Genomic DNA, 14,666 nt, shown 5'->3' on the forward strand with positions numbered 1-14,666 from the left:
GCTATAGTTTAGAGTGTAAATGCCCATTAATGCTCTTAAAATTTCCTCTCTATCCAAATGATGGAGAATATTAAAATATTTCTCTGCTTCAAGCTGAAAAACTGCTCCAGATGACATCACTTGTAGGAGTTTTTCTTACTATTAGAAGTTCAGATGTTGTCATCTGGAGCAGCTCTGGAAAAGCAGGTTGACCATGATTACAAACTTTATAGCGTGAGCACAAAATAACATAATTTGAACTGAAGGTTCCTTCAAGTGATGTCTTCTGCTAGATATTTTTTAAGTTTTATGGCATTCAGTAACATGTAATACTTAAACTAGAACCAAAAGAAGCAAGTTCAGTACCAGTGAAGGCGTCCTTTAAGTTAACAGCATGGACGGAGACTTGGCACCTGAACATCAGTCTAAGCCATGACGTGAATTTGTTCGCGTCACGTCAAGGAGCTCTCTCACACGCAGTCAAGCCTCCTCCTGCTTCCCCCTCTGGCTTCTCCTCGGGGCTGCACATAGTTTCATGGAGTTTCCAGCTTCTTTATGGACTTCACCTGCAAGCAGTTGCCCCGAGGATCAAATCCACGTCCTTGCTGTGCGCCTCACACTTTGAGCTGCGCCAAACTCTTCACGCACCAGTATTTGTCTGGGTTTCATCACAAGACAACGCAGTTAATGGAAGTGAACGCTGCTGGTTTCATTTACAAAAGAAGAAGTGAAACAAGAAGTTATTTTCTGAGCACTATCAGTACAGTTACTCTGATTTCTGAATTTGGATCGGAACCGCTTAAGATGTCACCACGACCGGTTTGTGGCTGAGGCGGCGGCGCACAATGGGCAGCCCACCTATCTTATACTCTGACATAAAGGAGCAACATGCCACCTTTGGCAAATAAACATTTTCTAAACATAACCTCTTTATTGTTGTAGGCAAAGTTCCTTCGTGTAATTTTTACGCTGCTCGACATTTCGTCAACAAACAGCTGGTGAGGGAGAAGAGGGAGTTGTAAGCACGGAGGCTGTGGTGTCTTTCCTCTGCTCATAATAAAGGCGCTTCTCTCTGTGACGGACAGTGTCAGAAAAGCAGGAAGGAGATGAATACCGACACTCATCTCCTGCTCTTCATTCTCTCTCTCGCAAGTAAGTTCTTTGTTTTATTCTGAAAACTTCCCAATTCGTTGAATTGGGACGAATGATGGACTAATAATAGGTTTAATTAAAGTGCTTTATTATTACTAAAAGCATTTTGTATTTCTACGAATAAAACAATGAATGCTTTCCAGAGTGCTGACACAATTTGCCGACATCTTCCTCACTCTCTCTATCTCTCTCTCACACACACACAAGTGTTAATGAACTGTTGAGGAGATAACTTGCACAAAGAGGAATGGATGATGTGCCCTGTGAAGAAACATGCACAGATCAATTCAAACATGGGGAAACAGAATTTGATATCGACTTGTAAGAAGTTAATTAAATGTTAGTGTGTAGCATCTCCATGCAGATTCACTGTGTCCACATTAATTATTTTACTGTTAGAGAGCTCACTTCTGGAACTCATGTTCATCACAACACACAGTCTAGTCCATCCTGTTTGAAAATGCTTCAAACTTGTATTTCTTCTTTTTTGCTGTTTCTCCACTGGCTACCGAGAAAAAATATCTGCAATGCTAATTCCTTTAGTTATTCACTTAACCTTGTCCTCCACCTATGATAGTATAAATCATATTACAAATCCACCTAGCAGGAACATGAAGAACATGAATTCCTTTTCTTTTTTATAAACAAAAATAGCCAAATTAAAATATGTGTGTAAAAAGATATCAGAGTCAGACAGAAGAATTTGAAGAATTTAAATTCCACATAAAGCAGCTAAAACCTGCCAATTAATAGAAATAATATCTGGGACATGTCCTTAGTATCAGCTATAAACCTGCTTAGTCATAATCATTTTGTGTGTGTAAACAGCCTTTTTTGGTTCCAGTGTGTGTGTGATGTGTGCTTTTGAACCAAAGGCAGGCACAATACTCCTCACAACAAATTTCACCTTGGGGTTTTGTAAACCGTGTGTGGTGTTTGTGCTTCTAAAATACTTGTAAGTAAAAGCAGAAGGGCTCTTTGAATAATTTACAGAGGGCTATTTTATACTTACTTCCATGAAAGCATTTCCTGTCTTTTCAGCAGAACTTGCACGTGTCTACCAACACCCTAAAAGAAGTGCTGTCTTTTATTCCTCTGACCTTAATTCAGGTGTTTGTTTCATGGAGTGTTGACATCTCTGCTCTCTAGTCATGGATTTGCTTAAACCTGTATGTTCTTGTTCATCAACAAAACAAAACGGATATAACAGAGAAACAAAAGCAGAGTCATAAAAATTCATACTTACTGTACAAATCTGACTGCACTCTGACAAAAACGGAGTCTGACAGGAAACACAGTTGAGGATGTTTCTGTAACATCCATCAAGGCAAAGATACCCTGAATCCAGCTCTAAATTATTCAAATGATATAATACACGAAGAAGGCTCAGAGCACCTCTCTGTGTCTTCCACCATGTTGCTGTGAGTGTTTTTTTATTTCCCTGCAGCTCTGAAGACTTGACCAGGCCCTGTACTATGGTATCATGTTTGGCACCGTTCCTCAGTGACAGCCTCAGGATTTTTACTGAAACATATGGAATTGAATCACACACCAAGATTCTTTTTCTGAAATTGTGAATAAAGCTCCCTGAATACAGTAGAGATTAGACAGTAACTGCACTGACAATGTTTAAAGGGGTAGGATGGTGCACTAGTTTATTACATTAGCTTTCTCTCACATTTTCAGCACTTTTTCCTTAAAGCGCAACTTCATCCATTTTCAAGTTGCTTTCTACTGTAATGGCTTTAGTTTAGGGTGTAAATGTTCACTAATGCTTATAAACTTGCCTCCAGCTTTCCTATACTTAAATATCTCTCTGCTTCTAGCTAAAGAGTTTTCCCACATGATATTACCTGGAGAGGTTTTTCATCATTAGGAGTTAAGATGATGTCATCTGGAGGAGGTCTGGAAAAGCAGGTTGACCAAGATGAAAAACTCCATAGTGTGAGCAACAAGATGACAAGCTGAGTACTACTGTGTACTGTATGTGAGATTAGTTGTATAAAATTGTGGCTCCATACTGGGCTTTTAACAAATTATAACATTTATTTCATATTTCTGTTAAGTTGAAAAACAAACAAACCAGATGTGAAGTGAGAAACAAGTGAGCAGCCCACTCTCCATCTCAGCCACGGCTACATTAGCTGCTAATGGGATCGCACACACACAGGGTCAGAGACGAGGTCTGCTGCACAGCATTGACACTGGAACAGAAGATGGTAATTAGTGAGCTTTAGAGGTGGTGCTAGGTGCATTGGGATAAATTTGAACAGAGCCAGTGTCTTTAGTCTCTGTGCTAAGCTAAGCTAATGGGCTTATCGAAAAGAGTGGTAATAATCTTCTTGTCTTCTTTTTTATCCTAAACACCCCTCATTTCCTGATGTCTCCATATTCTTATGTATACTTGTATATTAGGCTCATGTATGCCAATCTGTGGGTCGCATCTAATGTTTAACACAGAGTAAAAGCAGGCAGTGCCTCTGTGCTGGGGCCACTTCACCTTAAAGCTAAATGTAATTAGTCTCTAACTATTAGGTTAACCTACTTTAATGATGATGAAAGCTACTTCAGGTTCTTAGTTGATGCAGAATTCATTCATCGTTTGAAGTGAAAATAAACAATGGTTTGAAGATAGATGTGTTAGTTCTAAAAAATTCCCTTTGCCTCTTTTTCAAACTGCTTAAAACACTGGCACTGACTGTGACATGAACACTTGAAACAGCAGGACGCTGCTGAAAAACGAACATCCATGCTCACTCTGCTTCCCCTGCATACAACCATGCGGAACAGACAATTCATGTGGCACCGAGGGGTGAAGCAGTCATCCACATAGTAAACCCTCTGTGTGCTTTTGTCTCCTTTGTTTGACACTGTCGAGATAATGTCTGAAAAAAGCCAAGAGAGTGGGTCAAAGACATTTTTGCTTCTGAGTTTTTCATACAATCACTTTTACATAACCAATAATTCAGGGCTGAGGAAACACAAAGCTTCAGGGATCCTCTACCAGGGATGTAGATGCATGACTGGATTTTTGTCTGTTCCCCTTCTGCTGCCCTCCCCAACACATGTGTTCACAGTGTGAACATGTGATTTACCCTCAATGCCCTTTGGTAAATTTACTTCACTTAAAGTCAACTTCGGTATTGTTCATAATTCATGATATAACCACACACACATACACAGACACACACACAGACAGGATAAATTTTTTTTTGAAAGGGGGACATTGGTTCTCCTGGCAGTTTGTGGCATTTATTCACTTATGATATTTATGTTTGGCTGACTGTATTCATTTCAAACACAGCAGTGAATGTGTCTCCAGGTGTGACTGGTTTGCACCGGTTTCCAACAGGGAGGCCTCTTTAGAGGACTTTTAAAATGAACACTGATCAAATGATTTTTTTTTTCTGCTCTCTGTGTTTCGCCTGTAGGCAGCAGGGCAGAGAATGCAGAGGAGCGGCTGGTGAACTACCTGCTGGGTCCAGAGCGCTACAACAAACTGATCAGGCCAGCTGTCAATAAGAGCCAGCAGGTGACCATCTCCATACAGGTGTCTCTGTCTCAGCTCATCAGCGTAGTGAGTATATAACACAGAACATGATGTATTGATTTTAATGAACATTTTATTCTGTTTAATCACTTAATCAGCATTTGTTATGTGCTGTCTGCTGTCTCCGAGTATCCTGCTGTATGAGCAAAGTTGGGTTTGAAAAAGCTGTAACTAAGCTGCGTATCTGTGTAAATTAAACTTAAACAACAACGCTGCAACCTACATAAATATTATAACAGCAGTGGATTAATATTTTATTATTATGTGTCATGGTACGAGCTTTATAATGAAGTCATACTGCCAGAGTCTGACCAAATGTAGGGTGTATTAGGTGGAAAACGTAAATGTTTGTCTCTGAGTTAGTCCTGTAGTAGACAGTAACTCCAACACTCAATTATGTATCATATAACCAATCTCTCTGGATTTTCGCCTCCCAGCCATGGCCGGAGGCATTACGTTTTCAGATTAGCACAAACATATTTATTGCCCCTAGTGATGAACTGATTAGATTTTTGGGATCAAAGGTCAGGGTTCCTGTGACCTCAGGTCCATTCGTTCATGCAAACATGATATCTCAGGAATGCCGGGAGAGAATTACAGGATTTCCCTCGTCATTTAAGTAAAGCAGTGCTAATCCTCCTGTTAGATTTTTCACTGCTATCTCATATCTGTTACACTTGACAATTTGACATCTAAAATAAATCCACACTCTGAAACTTGAAGGAACAATATGAAACTTTTTTATAGATAGATACTTAATTCATCCCAATCAGAATCTAACAAATATACACATATTATATGTTATATAACATTATATATTATGCTTTCATTAGAAATATGATTCTCACACATAGAAATATGAGCTGGAAGCCTCCCAGGGCTTTGCGTTATTTGAACATGTTGGCACAGATATTCACTTCTAAAAGTTTTTCCAACCATTTAGAGAAGAGCAATAATTTCTGCTTAATTATTTTGCAACATTCCCATTTATTTCAATTTCAGAATGACAACTACCTCTCTGGCTGTGCAGAGCATGGTGGAGCTAAAAGAGCAAAGCAAAGCTCAGATGATAATTATTATTATTACGATTAATAAGCTAAAGCCTTAAATTTCACACTGTAACATATATTTTTGTAATTTTTCAAACTTTGTGTAGACACAGATTTTCCTACACAATAGAAAACATTTTAGTTCTGTAATAAAGTTTACATTTGTGTCTGTGTATTCATGTTATAAGATCCACTCCCTTAAGGTTTGCGGTGACATTGGAATCTGATCTTTAGACTGTCCTACTAATACCATTGCCTGTAGACAACATTACAACATCTTATTTTGTAAAGTTAAATATTAAACATATGACAAGGTGCCTTGTTTTCCTGCAGAATGAGAGAGAACAAATAATGACAACCAACGTGTGGCTGTGTCAGGTACAGTCCAATCTTTTGTCACTGTCCAGTACACATGCTATATGTACAGTGTCTTGGTGTATTTGGTAAAAAGGGAGTTTCTGAACCCTCTGACTGCAGGAGTGGAATGACTACAGACTTAGATGGGATCCAGATAAATATGATGGCATTAAGAAACTACGGATTCCTTCCAAACACATCTGGCTTCCTGACATAGTGCTCTACAACAAGTAAGTATGAGGATGTCAGCCTGCCAGATAAGTATAATTTCTCAGTGGCTGACTTCTGGTTGACCTGGTTGTCTGCAGGTGTGTGTAGTGGTATTTTTACGAGAGAATGCATTTGACAGTAATAAAATGTTTTGCCTTCTCTCTTTGCATTTTTTTTTTGCAGAGGTTTTGGGGATTAGTGATTATCATTTCAGCAAATCATGAGAGCTAGTGTGTGTGTCTGATTTTTACTGCAGTATAAGGGAAGGAAGGTCATGGAAACCAACCTTGTGGTAAACTGATGTCAGCTACATCCTATTTGAAATCATTAGTTTGATATTTTTGGAATATGTTTATACATAAATGACAAAACTGATGCCAGTCCAAAGTCTTTCTGAGCGCATTTATTCACCCATATATCTTGTTGGGGGCAGCTGTAGATCAGTTGGTAAGACTCACAGGGTCAGTGGTTCGATCCCTGGTCCGGGCTATATGTCGAATTGTCTCTGGACAAAACACTAAACCCCTAACAGCCCATTCCCCTCCCCAGCTGTGCAGTGCTGGTACAAGCCTGGTAGAAATTGGGGAGGGTTGCGTCAGGACGGGCATCCGGCCTAAAAACTGTGCCAAATCAACATACGGAAAATGATCCGCTGAACTCACGGGATAAACGAAAGGACAATAAAAAAATAAATTAAAAAATGTTGTTGAAATCAAACAAAAACATAAATGGAAAATGGACTTTTTGTAACTAAGCTGACACCGCATGGCTGTAGCTGCATATTTAATATATAGAATGAATGAATAAATAAATGTATTTTTTTAAAACATTGAATCATTCATTTCAGTCTTGTTTGTAGGATAGGAGGGTCACAGTCACTATTTGGCTGGATTTTTTCCTTTTTCTACATCTGACTTCTTACTCTCTTTAACATTATTTCTGGTCCAAACCTCTCACAGTGCTGACGGTGTTTACGAGGTTTCCTTCTACTGCAATGTTGTAGTCTCCAACACGGGGGACATCTTCTGGCTCCCCCCAGCTATCTACAAGTCAGCCTGCGCCATTGAAGTGCAGAACTTCCCCTTCGACCAGCAGAACTGCACTCTCAAGTTCCGCTCCTGGACCTACGACCACACCGAGGTGGACATCGTCCTCACCAGTGACTTTGCCAGTCGTGATGACTTCACACCCAGTGGAGAGTGGGATATTGTCTCTCTCCCGGCACGTAAAAACGAGGATCCAAATGATAAAACCTACCTCGATATCACCTATGACTTTGTGATTAAGAGGAAGCCACTGTTTTACACCATTAACCTCATCATCCCGTGTGTGTTGATCACGTCTCTGGCTATCCTGGTCTTCTATCTGCCGTCAGACTGTGGGGAAAAGATGACTCTGTGTATCTCCGTGCTGCTGGCCCTCACTGTGTTTCTGCTGCTTATATCAAAGATAGTTCCCCCCACCTCCCTAGCTGTACCACTCATAGGTCAGTACTACCAAACTTCATGTATGTGTGAAGGTGTGTAGGTTTAAGGAAACTAGAGATGTGAGATGTATGGACTATTCCTGAATTAATTACAGAACAATCCACAAGTCAACTCAAAGTATCCACTACAAAAACAAATCACAAAGGCCTTTTTGTTGAAAACCCACCTATGTTAGAGGGAGTGCAAGATCTTTATTTTTTTATTTCCCTACATTTTTTTCAGCTTTTATCAACATGTTTTAAAGTCTGGATGCAGCTCAATCTTTTCATTCTTTACTGCTGACTGGATAACACAAGGGTAGAGCACCTTTCTACTGCACTAGTTGCACCAGTATAACAAAGCAGTTGTGCCATAGCTGCTTCTTTTTAACAGAAGAATCGCTCTTGCCCATTAATTATTTTCAGTTCTACTTTGCAGTTTTTTATTCATTCATTTTTATTCATGCATCGTATACTGCTGTCAACAAAACTCTCAACTTCTTGCACATGTTTCAGACTAAAATCCTCAAGAAGCATAATACCTTCCTTCCTGGGTAAATTTGCGATGTGAAACATGTGCAGGAAGTGCTGCACCTCGTTAACAGTAAAAAAAACTTCAAAGCAGGAATGATTTTGTTTATTAAAAAAACAATTTAGGATAAAAATGAATACATGTATGTGTAAGATGTATGCTTAACACAGTTTGTTTGGAATAATATTGGAATTAGTGCTTAAACAAAACCACAAAGTCTTAGTTTGCTTGTGTCGCGCATGCTGCTGATTACATTTGGATTATTGAATTGTATCATCTTGTCTTCTCCAAGGTAAATACTTGATGTTCACCATGGTGCTGGTCACGTTCTCCATTGTAAGCACCGTCTGTGTCCTGAATGTGCACCACCGGTCGCCGTCCACCCACTACATGCCAGTCTGGGTCAAACACCTCTTCTTAATCCGCCTCCCCGCTTTCCTCCTCATGAAACGTCCGAGAGCTTCCAGTGTTCGTGATAAGCTCCGTCAGAAGTATGCAAACTGGAGCACCACTGGGAAAAACAATCCCCAGAGTGGCAGGGAGAAGAAGCAATGCTCCAATATAAGACTTGGTGGGATTCGAACCGACTCCGACAGCTTCTATGTGAATGAGGATTTGGACCACAAGTTTCGCTGGAAGATGAGTGAAATTCCAGATGGGGGTGGTGGGTTGTCAGACTTGCAGAGACCTTTGGCTGTTCAGTGGGATGCAGATCTGGAAGAAGCAGTGAATGGAGTGAAGTACATCGCTGAACACATGAAGACGGAAGACGATGATGAAGGGGTAAGGAACTAAAAACCAGTTTAAAAATGTATGATGAGTCAGAAGTGATTGGATTAAACGGTTAAAAAAAAGAAAACAAATGCTGAGAGAATATTCACAATGGCAGCTTATGAGGATAGATAGTGACAAATATGCAACAGTGAGGAGTGAGCACATTTATTCAACAAATTTAGAGTGCAGGGCAAGATGAGATGCGGAACACGTCTTAAATAATTCAGTATTTGCTTTTGTCCCTTTGTGACATTATTCCAACTTGTCAAACATGTATTTCTTTTAAACATTAGACATCTCAGAAAACTGCACACGCAAACACACACAGACACACACACACACACACACACACACACACACACACACACACACAAATTAGCACTGACTCAAACCCCAAATTTGTGGCTTTGGGCTTCTAAACTTTTTAAAAACTCCCAAACTTAATAAATATTACAAGCAGGTTTTGCAGCTGTGATTGCTCATGGCAGGTTTCTCATCAGGCTGCCTCTGCTCCTCTCTGCAGTGCAGTTAAAATCATACCCTGATATGAATTAGCTGTTGAACACCCTTTATAGCCACAGCAGCTATTTTAAACTCCTTGACGCAAATGAACTTTAGAAACCATTCCTTCATACTCCATGCATGTTCACTTAACCAGGGAGGGAAAACATAGTGATTCCGTAAATGTCTGTGCCCCCCCACACACACTATATAGTGATGATTTGATCTGTCTAAACACTCTTTAATGTTCCTATTTCAGATCATAGAAGACTGGAAGTACGTAGCTATGGTGATCGACCGTCTGTTCCTCTGGATCTTCATCCTTGTGTGTGTAGTGGGAACACTGGGGCTCTTCATGCAGCCGCTGTTCCAAAGCTACAACACACCCACTGTTGATGAGATGGAGTGAGTCACACACTATTGCACACTGTTGCATCATAACACATTAAAGGATGGTTAATAAAATATAGAAAGTAAATTCTTGGGAAATGGGTTGATGCTATGCACACATTTTTTTCCATTTTTGTCTTGATTCTTTTCTGTTGTCCTGTCTCTGCCATCTCAATAGCGTGACAAAGGCATAATCATGTATTCATAGAGAATTGGTTTTGAATTAAAGCAGCTTATGTTCAAACATTTGTTTGATTTGTTCGTTGCTAGAAACCTTTGGTCAAGATACTGTAAAACAAATTTAAATGTGATTCTTCTCTCCCGCTTTACATAAACTTTTCTTTTTATTTCAAACAAACCCACTGCTCAAACATATCTCATGGCATTGTCATGCATTAAAACATGATTTTAAAAAGTGTTTGAGTGAATTACTTTTGACTCTGTCATGACACAGGTATCAGAAAAGTGAAACTACAAAACTGCCACTTAAATCTAAATATATGTCTTTACTTTTACTTTGGCCACACTATGTTTTCTGTCTTCTGTAGGTATGGAGATTTCTAGGACATCAAAATCAAAAAGCATCTTTCATAGAAACTTTAACTGGGGTCCTGCTAAGTGTCTGGCTCTGATCTGTCTGTTGGGTGGAAGGGACAGATATCTCGCCTGGTCAGTGCAGCCAGCTATTTTGTCCAGGAGTGGACTTCAAGCAAAGACGTTTATACTGGAACATTTTTTTGTTGAAGTGCATGTCTTATTTCTGATGGACTATGCCTTCATCCACCATCGTCACAGGCTTGGCAACCTTAAGATCCTTTGTACAACTCAACTTGAGCAAACTCAATCAAGATGGCTTTGTCACAGAATCGTAAAATGTTTGACACAGTATACAAGACAGCTGTGGACATTTTTCTCTAGAATCTCACTTTCACAAAGGAAAAGAACAGCCAAAAATGACCAGAACTCATTGGAACTTCATCCACTTCCAAGCAGAGATGTAACTGCTGCTTTTCTTGCTGTCAGATGTGCTTGGTTCTTTTGTCATTTCTGTGCCATCTTACGTCGTGAGATCTGTCAGAAAATGCTTGAATGCTTTAAGAAAACGTGTGCTAACATGAAGCATTACGACTAGGACATAAAGATGGAAAGTAAAAACAGCATAGACAATCACACAAACACACTGCTGGTCCTTCACTTTGAAAGAATAATTCCACCTCCTATTTGGTTTTGCACCTTTCCAACCCTCACTTTTTCAACTGCCTTAAACTGAGGTTGACAGAGAATTAATCAAGACTGAAAAGTAAAATTTTGCTGCACACATTACCAGTGAATTTTTGACACTAACTGTATTCTAGGACAACGTGTGGAATAAAAAGATGTGTATTTTATGTGTTTGTCCAATGCTCTTTCCTCAAGTCTTTTCACAGAACAAAACACATATGAAGATTATGTAGGCCATATTAAGAATTTTTTTAAGTAATATATTTACTTTATCTTGTTTAAGTTTTTCTTTAAGAAATGTGGTTCTTACAGAATGATGGTAATAAACCTTCCAAAGCACATTTTTTTCACTCTTCCCACCTACTGGTTACAGATAAAGAAGAAGCCAGTACTGTAGAAGTTGAGATACCTCATCTATTTGTTTGAATTATTCAAACCAAAAATGCACTTTGTTTGACTGCTCTTAAGTTGCATGATAAATAATGACTAGCTGCAATTAATATATAAATCAAGGTGGTTTCATAGCCACCACCACCATCTAGATTGAGGTAGAGCTGTATCAATGGATGTTTGGGTTATTTGCTGAAATGATGTTGGTGATGTTTTGTGCTCGCTACAATATTCTAAGCCACATGTTTAACATGTCTTTTACAGTTTTTTTATGCCTTGTGCTCCAGTGCGTTTATGAATATTTTACTTTGTGTCTCTAACACAAGTACAATTCGACTGTATAGGTAATTTATTCTAGCAGCTGAAAACAACAAAAACATTATATTACTATTAACTGACATTAGGTGGCTGTATTGAACATAATCCTGTCACCAAGTATTCAGACACATAAGTTTGTAAAGAGGATGGGTCACCACAGCACAGGATTTCCCACAGCAGAGTGGAGCTCATATCTAGGTTTTGTTATTGTTGTAAATGTGATGCACATCATGAAGCTAAGGAAGCAGAGATTTCTAAGGCAAATTGTGGGTGTTTTACTAAATCCAAATATGATTATTTAGGGTCTAAACTCTGAAGTTTTTGTGCCTTGACCCAACTATGCTGCTGTGTGTTTTGTCAGCCACTATTATGGTTCCAATATAAGTGTCAACATTTGGCATTTTGGTGGCTGGCATCAAGAAGTAGGACCATATGATTTCACACACGAACTGCCACCCACACCAACAGGTTCAACCTTTCTTTTTCTCTTACCTAAGGAGTTCCTCACTAAGCCTTCAGAGAAAAGGAAGCTTTCTGAAATGGTTTTAAGGTAAAACTCTTAGCTGGCTAAATCCCTGCCCTCATTCCTCTTCCAAAGTTTCGAGGGTTGATGTCTGACCATTTCTGTAACCTCACAAAATCAACCATCCAGTCTTTCTGAGCCAACTGAGCCCTTCGCATTCAATCTATGCACTTTATTTACTTAATCGAAATGCCTCAACAACCACTAGGCTTTAGAAAATTGATATAATTGCACAAAGACTTGTTTTTCACATTAGCAAACTTGAACCTGTCACACTTTTTTCTCATTCTCATGAAAGGTGATAAACAACAACAACCAAAAACATTGGAACCATTTTACAAGCCCTGTCTTCATGTGATATGTGTGGGCAGATCTATGTAGTGTAGAGACTATTTATCATCTGTCTGTACAGATTACTTTACCCTGAGTGCTGACAGCAGACGTTCTGCACTAGAGAGGAAAGAGAAACAATTAATGGAAGAGAAAACACTGTGGATGGGATCATGGGGATGGGATAAGTGGCATTCTGCACACACAGAGACTGAGTACTGACGGCGCACGATAAAAGGAGGTGTTCGGTGATCTGAAAGGGACAGGTAGGGTCAGCAGAAGGTGGTGTAAATATTTTTATACTTTTCGAATGTTGGCACAATGACACTGATGTGGTATGTGTTTTATTTGGATGACCTCAAATACATTTTGAAATTTTACTAAACTTGTTTTCTTCATGTGCTGATCAAACAACCCAGAAGACAGCACTCAAGCAATTGTGTGTGTGTGTGAGTGGTCTTGTGTAAGTGCTGCTCTGGATGAGAAATACACATTCAGACAAAGTGCATTTGTCCTGTTTAAAATTGTATTAATGTTTTTTCAGTAATATTGGTGAGTTAAAATGAACTATAGTGACATTTTATGGACGCACACACGCAGACACACACACACATACACACACACACACCTACACACACACACACACACACACACACACACACACACACACACACACACACACACACACACACACACACAGACATGCACATAAGTTAAAGCTCTTTCAAGGCCTTGGCTGTGGTCAATAGATCTTTCTGAAGTAGAATCTGAATCACATCCTGTAAATGGACATTTTGGTGGGTGTGTGTCTGTGTGTGTGAAGGAGACTCTTTGCAAAAGAGGAAATGTGCTTGGCAGCACTAATGCTCTTTTGTTCCAGCTAGTGTGTTTGTGTGTGTAAGTGCATGTGCCCAAACTCCAACAAAAAGGGAATATCAGGTGAAAAAACCATCACCTTCTAGCTGTCAGCAGTCTCTGTAGACAGACTTTTTATGTATTATTGCATGGATGAACACGCACACACATAACATACTGATAAGATTTAACTGACCCAAATCCTTTTTCTCAGCAAAAGTGAAGCACTGATTCCTTAAGTCAGCACATCAGCAAAAATACTACAAGGCTCTGGTGTTGGACAGCTATTGACAATACACAATTTACTGTTTTGTGAGTGCGTGTGTGTGCGCACGCAAGTGTGTGTGTGAGACATATATCACATGCACCAACCTATCAATATAAGGTTGACTGGAGCATAAAGGTGACAGATGTGTTGTTGTTGTTGTGTCGGTGGAAAGGAGAGGACACAAAAAGACCAGCTGTCATACTGCACTTTTAGATTTTGTAATGTAATGTAACTCTGTGCAACTTCTCTGAAACATTCGAAACACATGCAGAGACTTAACATTTTATGAGGAGTTTTACTCACAACACAACAAAACACATAATAGGGTTAGAAGCATTTACAATCTTTGTAAATGCAGGTTATCAAGAACTACAGTTGGTAGTTAATTAATGAAAAATGTAATTCCTGATGAAGGAACATTTGTACTAGCTCACTGTCCATCAATGTTATGTTAGGGGAAAAAATGGGGATGCAAATATTTGCACCCATCTGTATATATTTTATCCTTTGTACTTGGTTACCTGCATACTACTACCATCTAGCCTATCTACTTGTGTGTTTTGTTGTATATATCTTGCATCTGTATTCAACTACTTGAGGGTTTACATGATTACATAAGCCATGTAAACATTTTAAGCTGTTTAAGGCTGTATGACCTCCCAGCTGTAAGGCAAAAAACAGAACACAATTCCAATAATTATTTATTATATATCTGTAAAATATGGTGTAGAGCAGCTCTAGTAATTAGAAAATCATAGAAAAAAACGAGCACATCTTACCAGTCATCTTACCAACTAAAAGT

General features: G+C 39.2%; 1 protein-coding gene across 1 annotated transcript; it reads left to right on the forward strand.

Annotated features, from left to right (window-relative positions):
* Positions 1 to 212: 212 nt before the first annotated feature.
* On the forward strand, positions 213 to 11,317 carry chrnb5a (cholinergic receptor, nicotinic, beta 5a). The gene is made up of 8 exons (XM_067499612.1): positions 213 to 1,131; positions 4,563 to 4,708; positions 6,064 to 6,108; positions 6,208 to 6,317; positions 7,257 to 7,783; positions 8,587 to 9,077; positions 9,829 to 9,974; positions 10,508 to 11,317. Exons 1-8 carry the CDS (start codon positions 1,086 to 1,088, stop codon positions 10,521 to 10,523), a joined length of 1,527 nt encoding a protein of 508 aa, XP_067355713.1. The 5' UTR covers positions 213 to 1,085; the 3' UTR covers positions 10,524 to 11,317.
* Positions 11,318 to 14,666: the final 3,349 nt, after the last annotated feature.

Source organism: Channa argus, chromosome 3, assembly GCF_033026475.1.
Source record: "Channa argus isolate prfri chromosome 3, Channa argus male v1.0, whole genome shotgun sequence".
Taxonomy (NCBI): domain Eukaryota; kingdom Metazoa; phylum Chordata; class Actinopteri; order Anabantiformes; family Channidae; genus Channa; species Channa argus.

Bases quoted from the DNA above. Each gene is read 5' to 3' on its own strand.
- chrnb5a (XM_067499612.1), top strand. From the start codon at position 1,086: ATGAATACCGACACTCATCTCCTGCTCTTCATTCTCTCTCTCGCAA. The intron at 6,109-6,207 runs GTACAGTCCAAT...CTCTGACTGCAG, and splicing joins CCAACGTGTGGCTGTGTCAG to GAGTGGAATGACTACAGACT. The intron at 6,318-7,256 runs GTAAGTATGAGG...AACCTCTCACAG, and splicing joins GACATAGTGCTCTACAACAA to TGCTGACGGTGTTTACGAGG.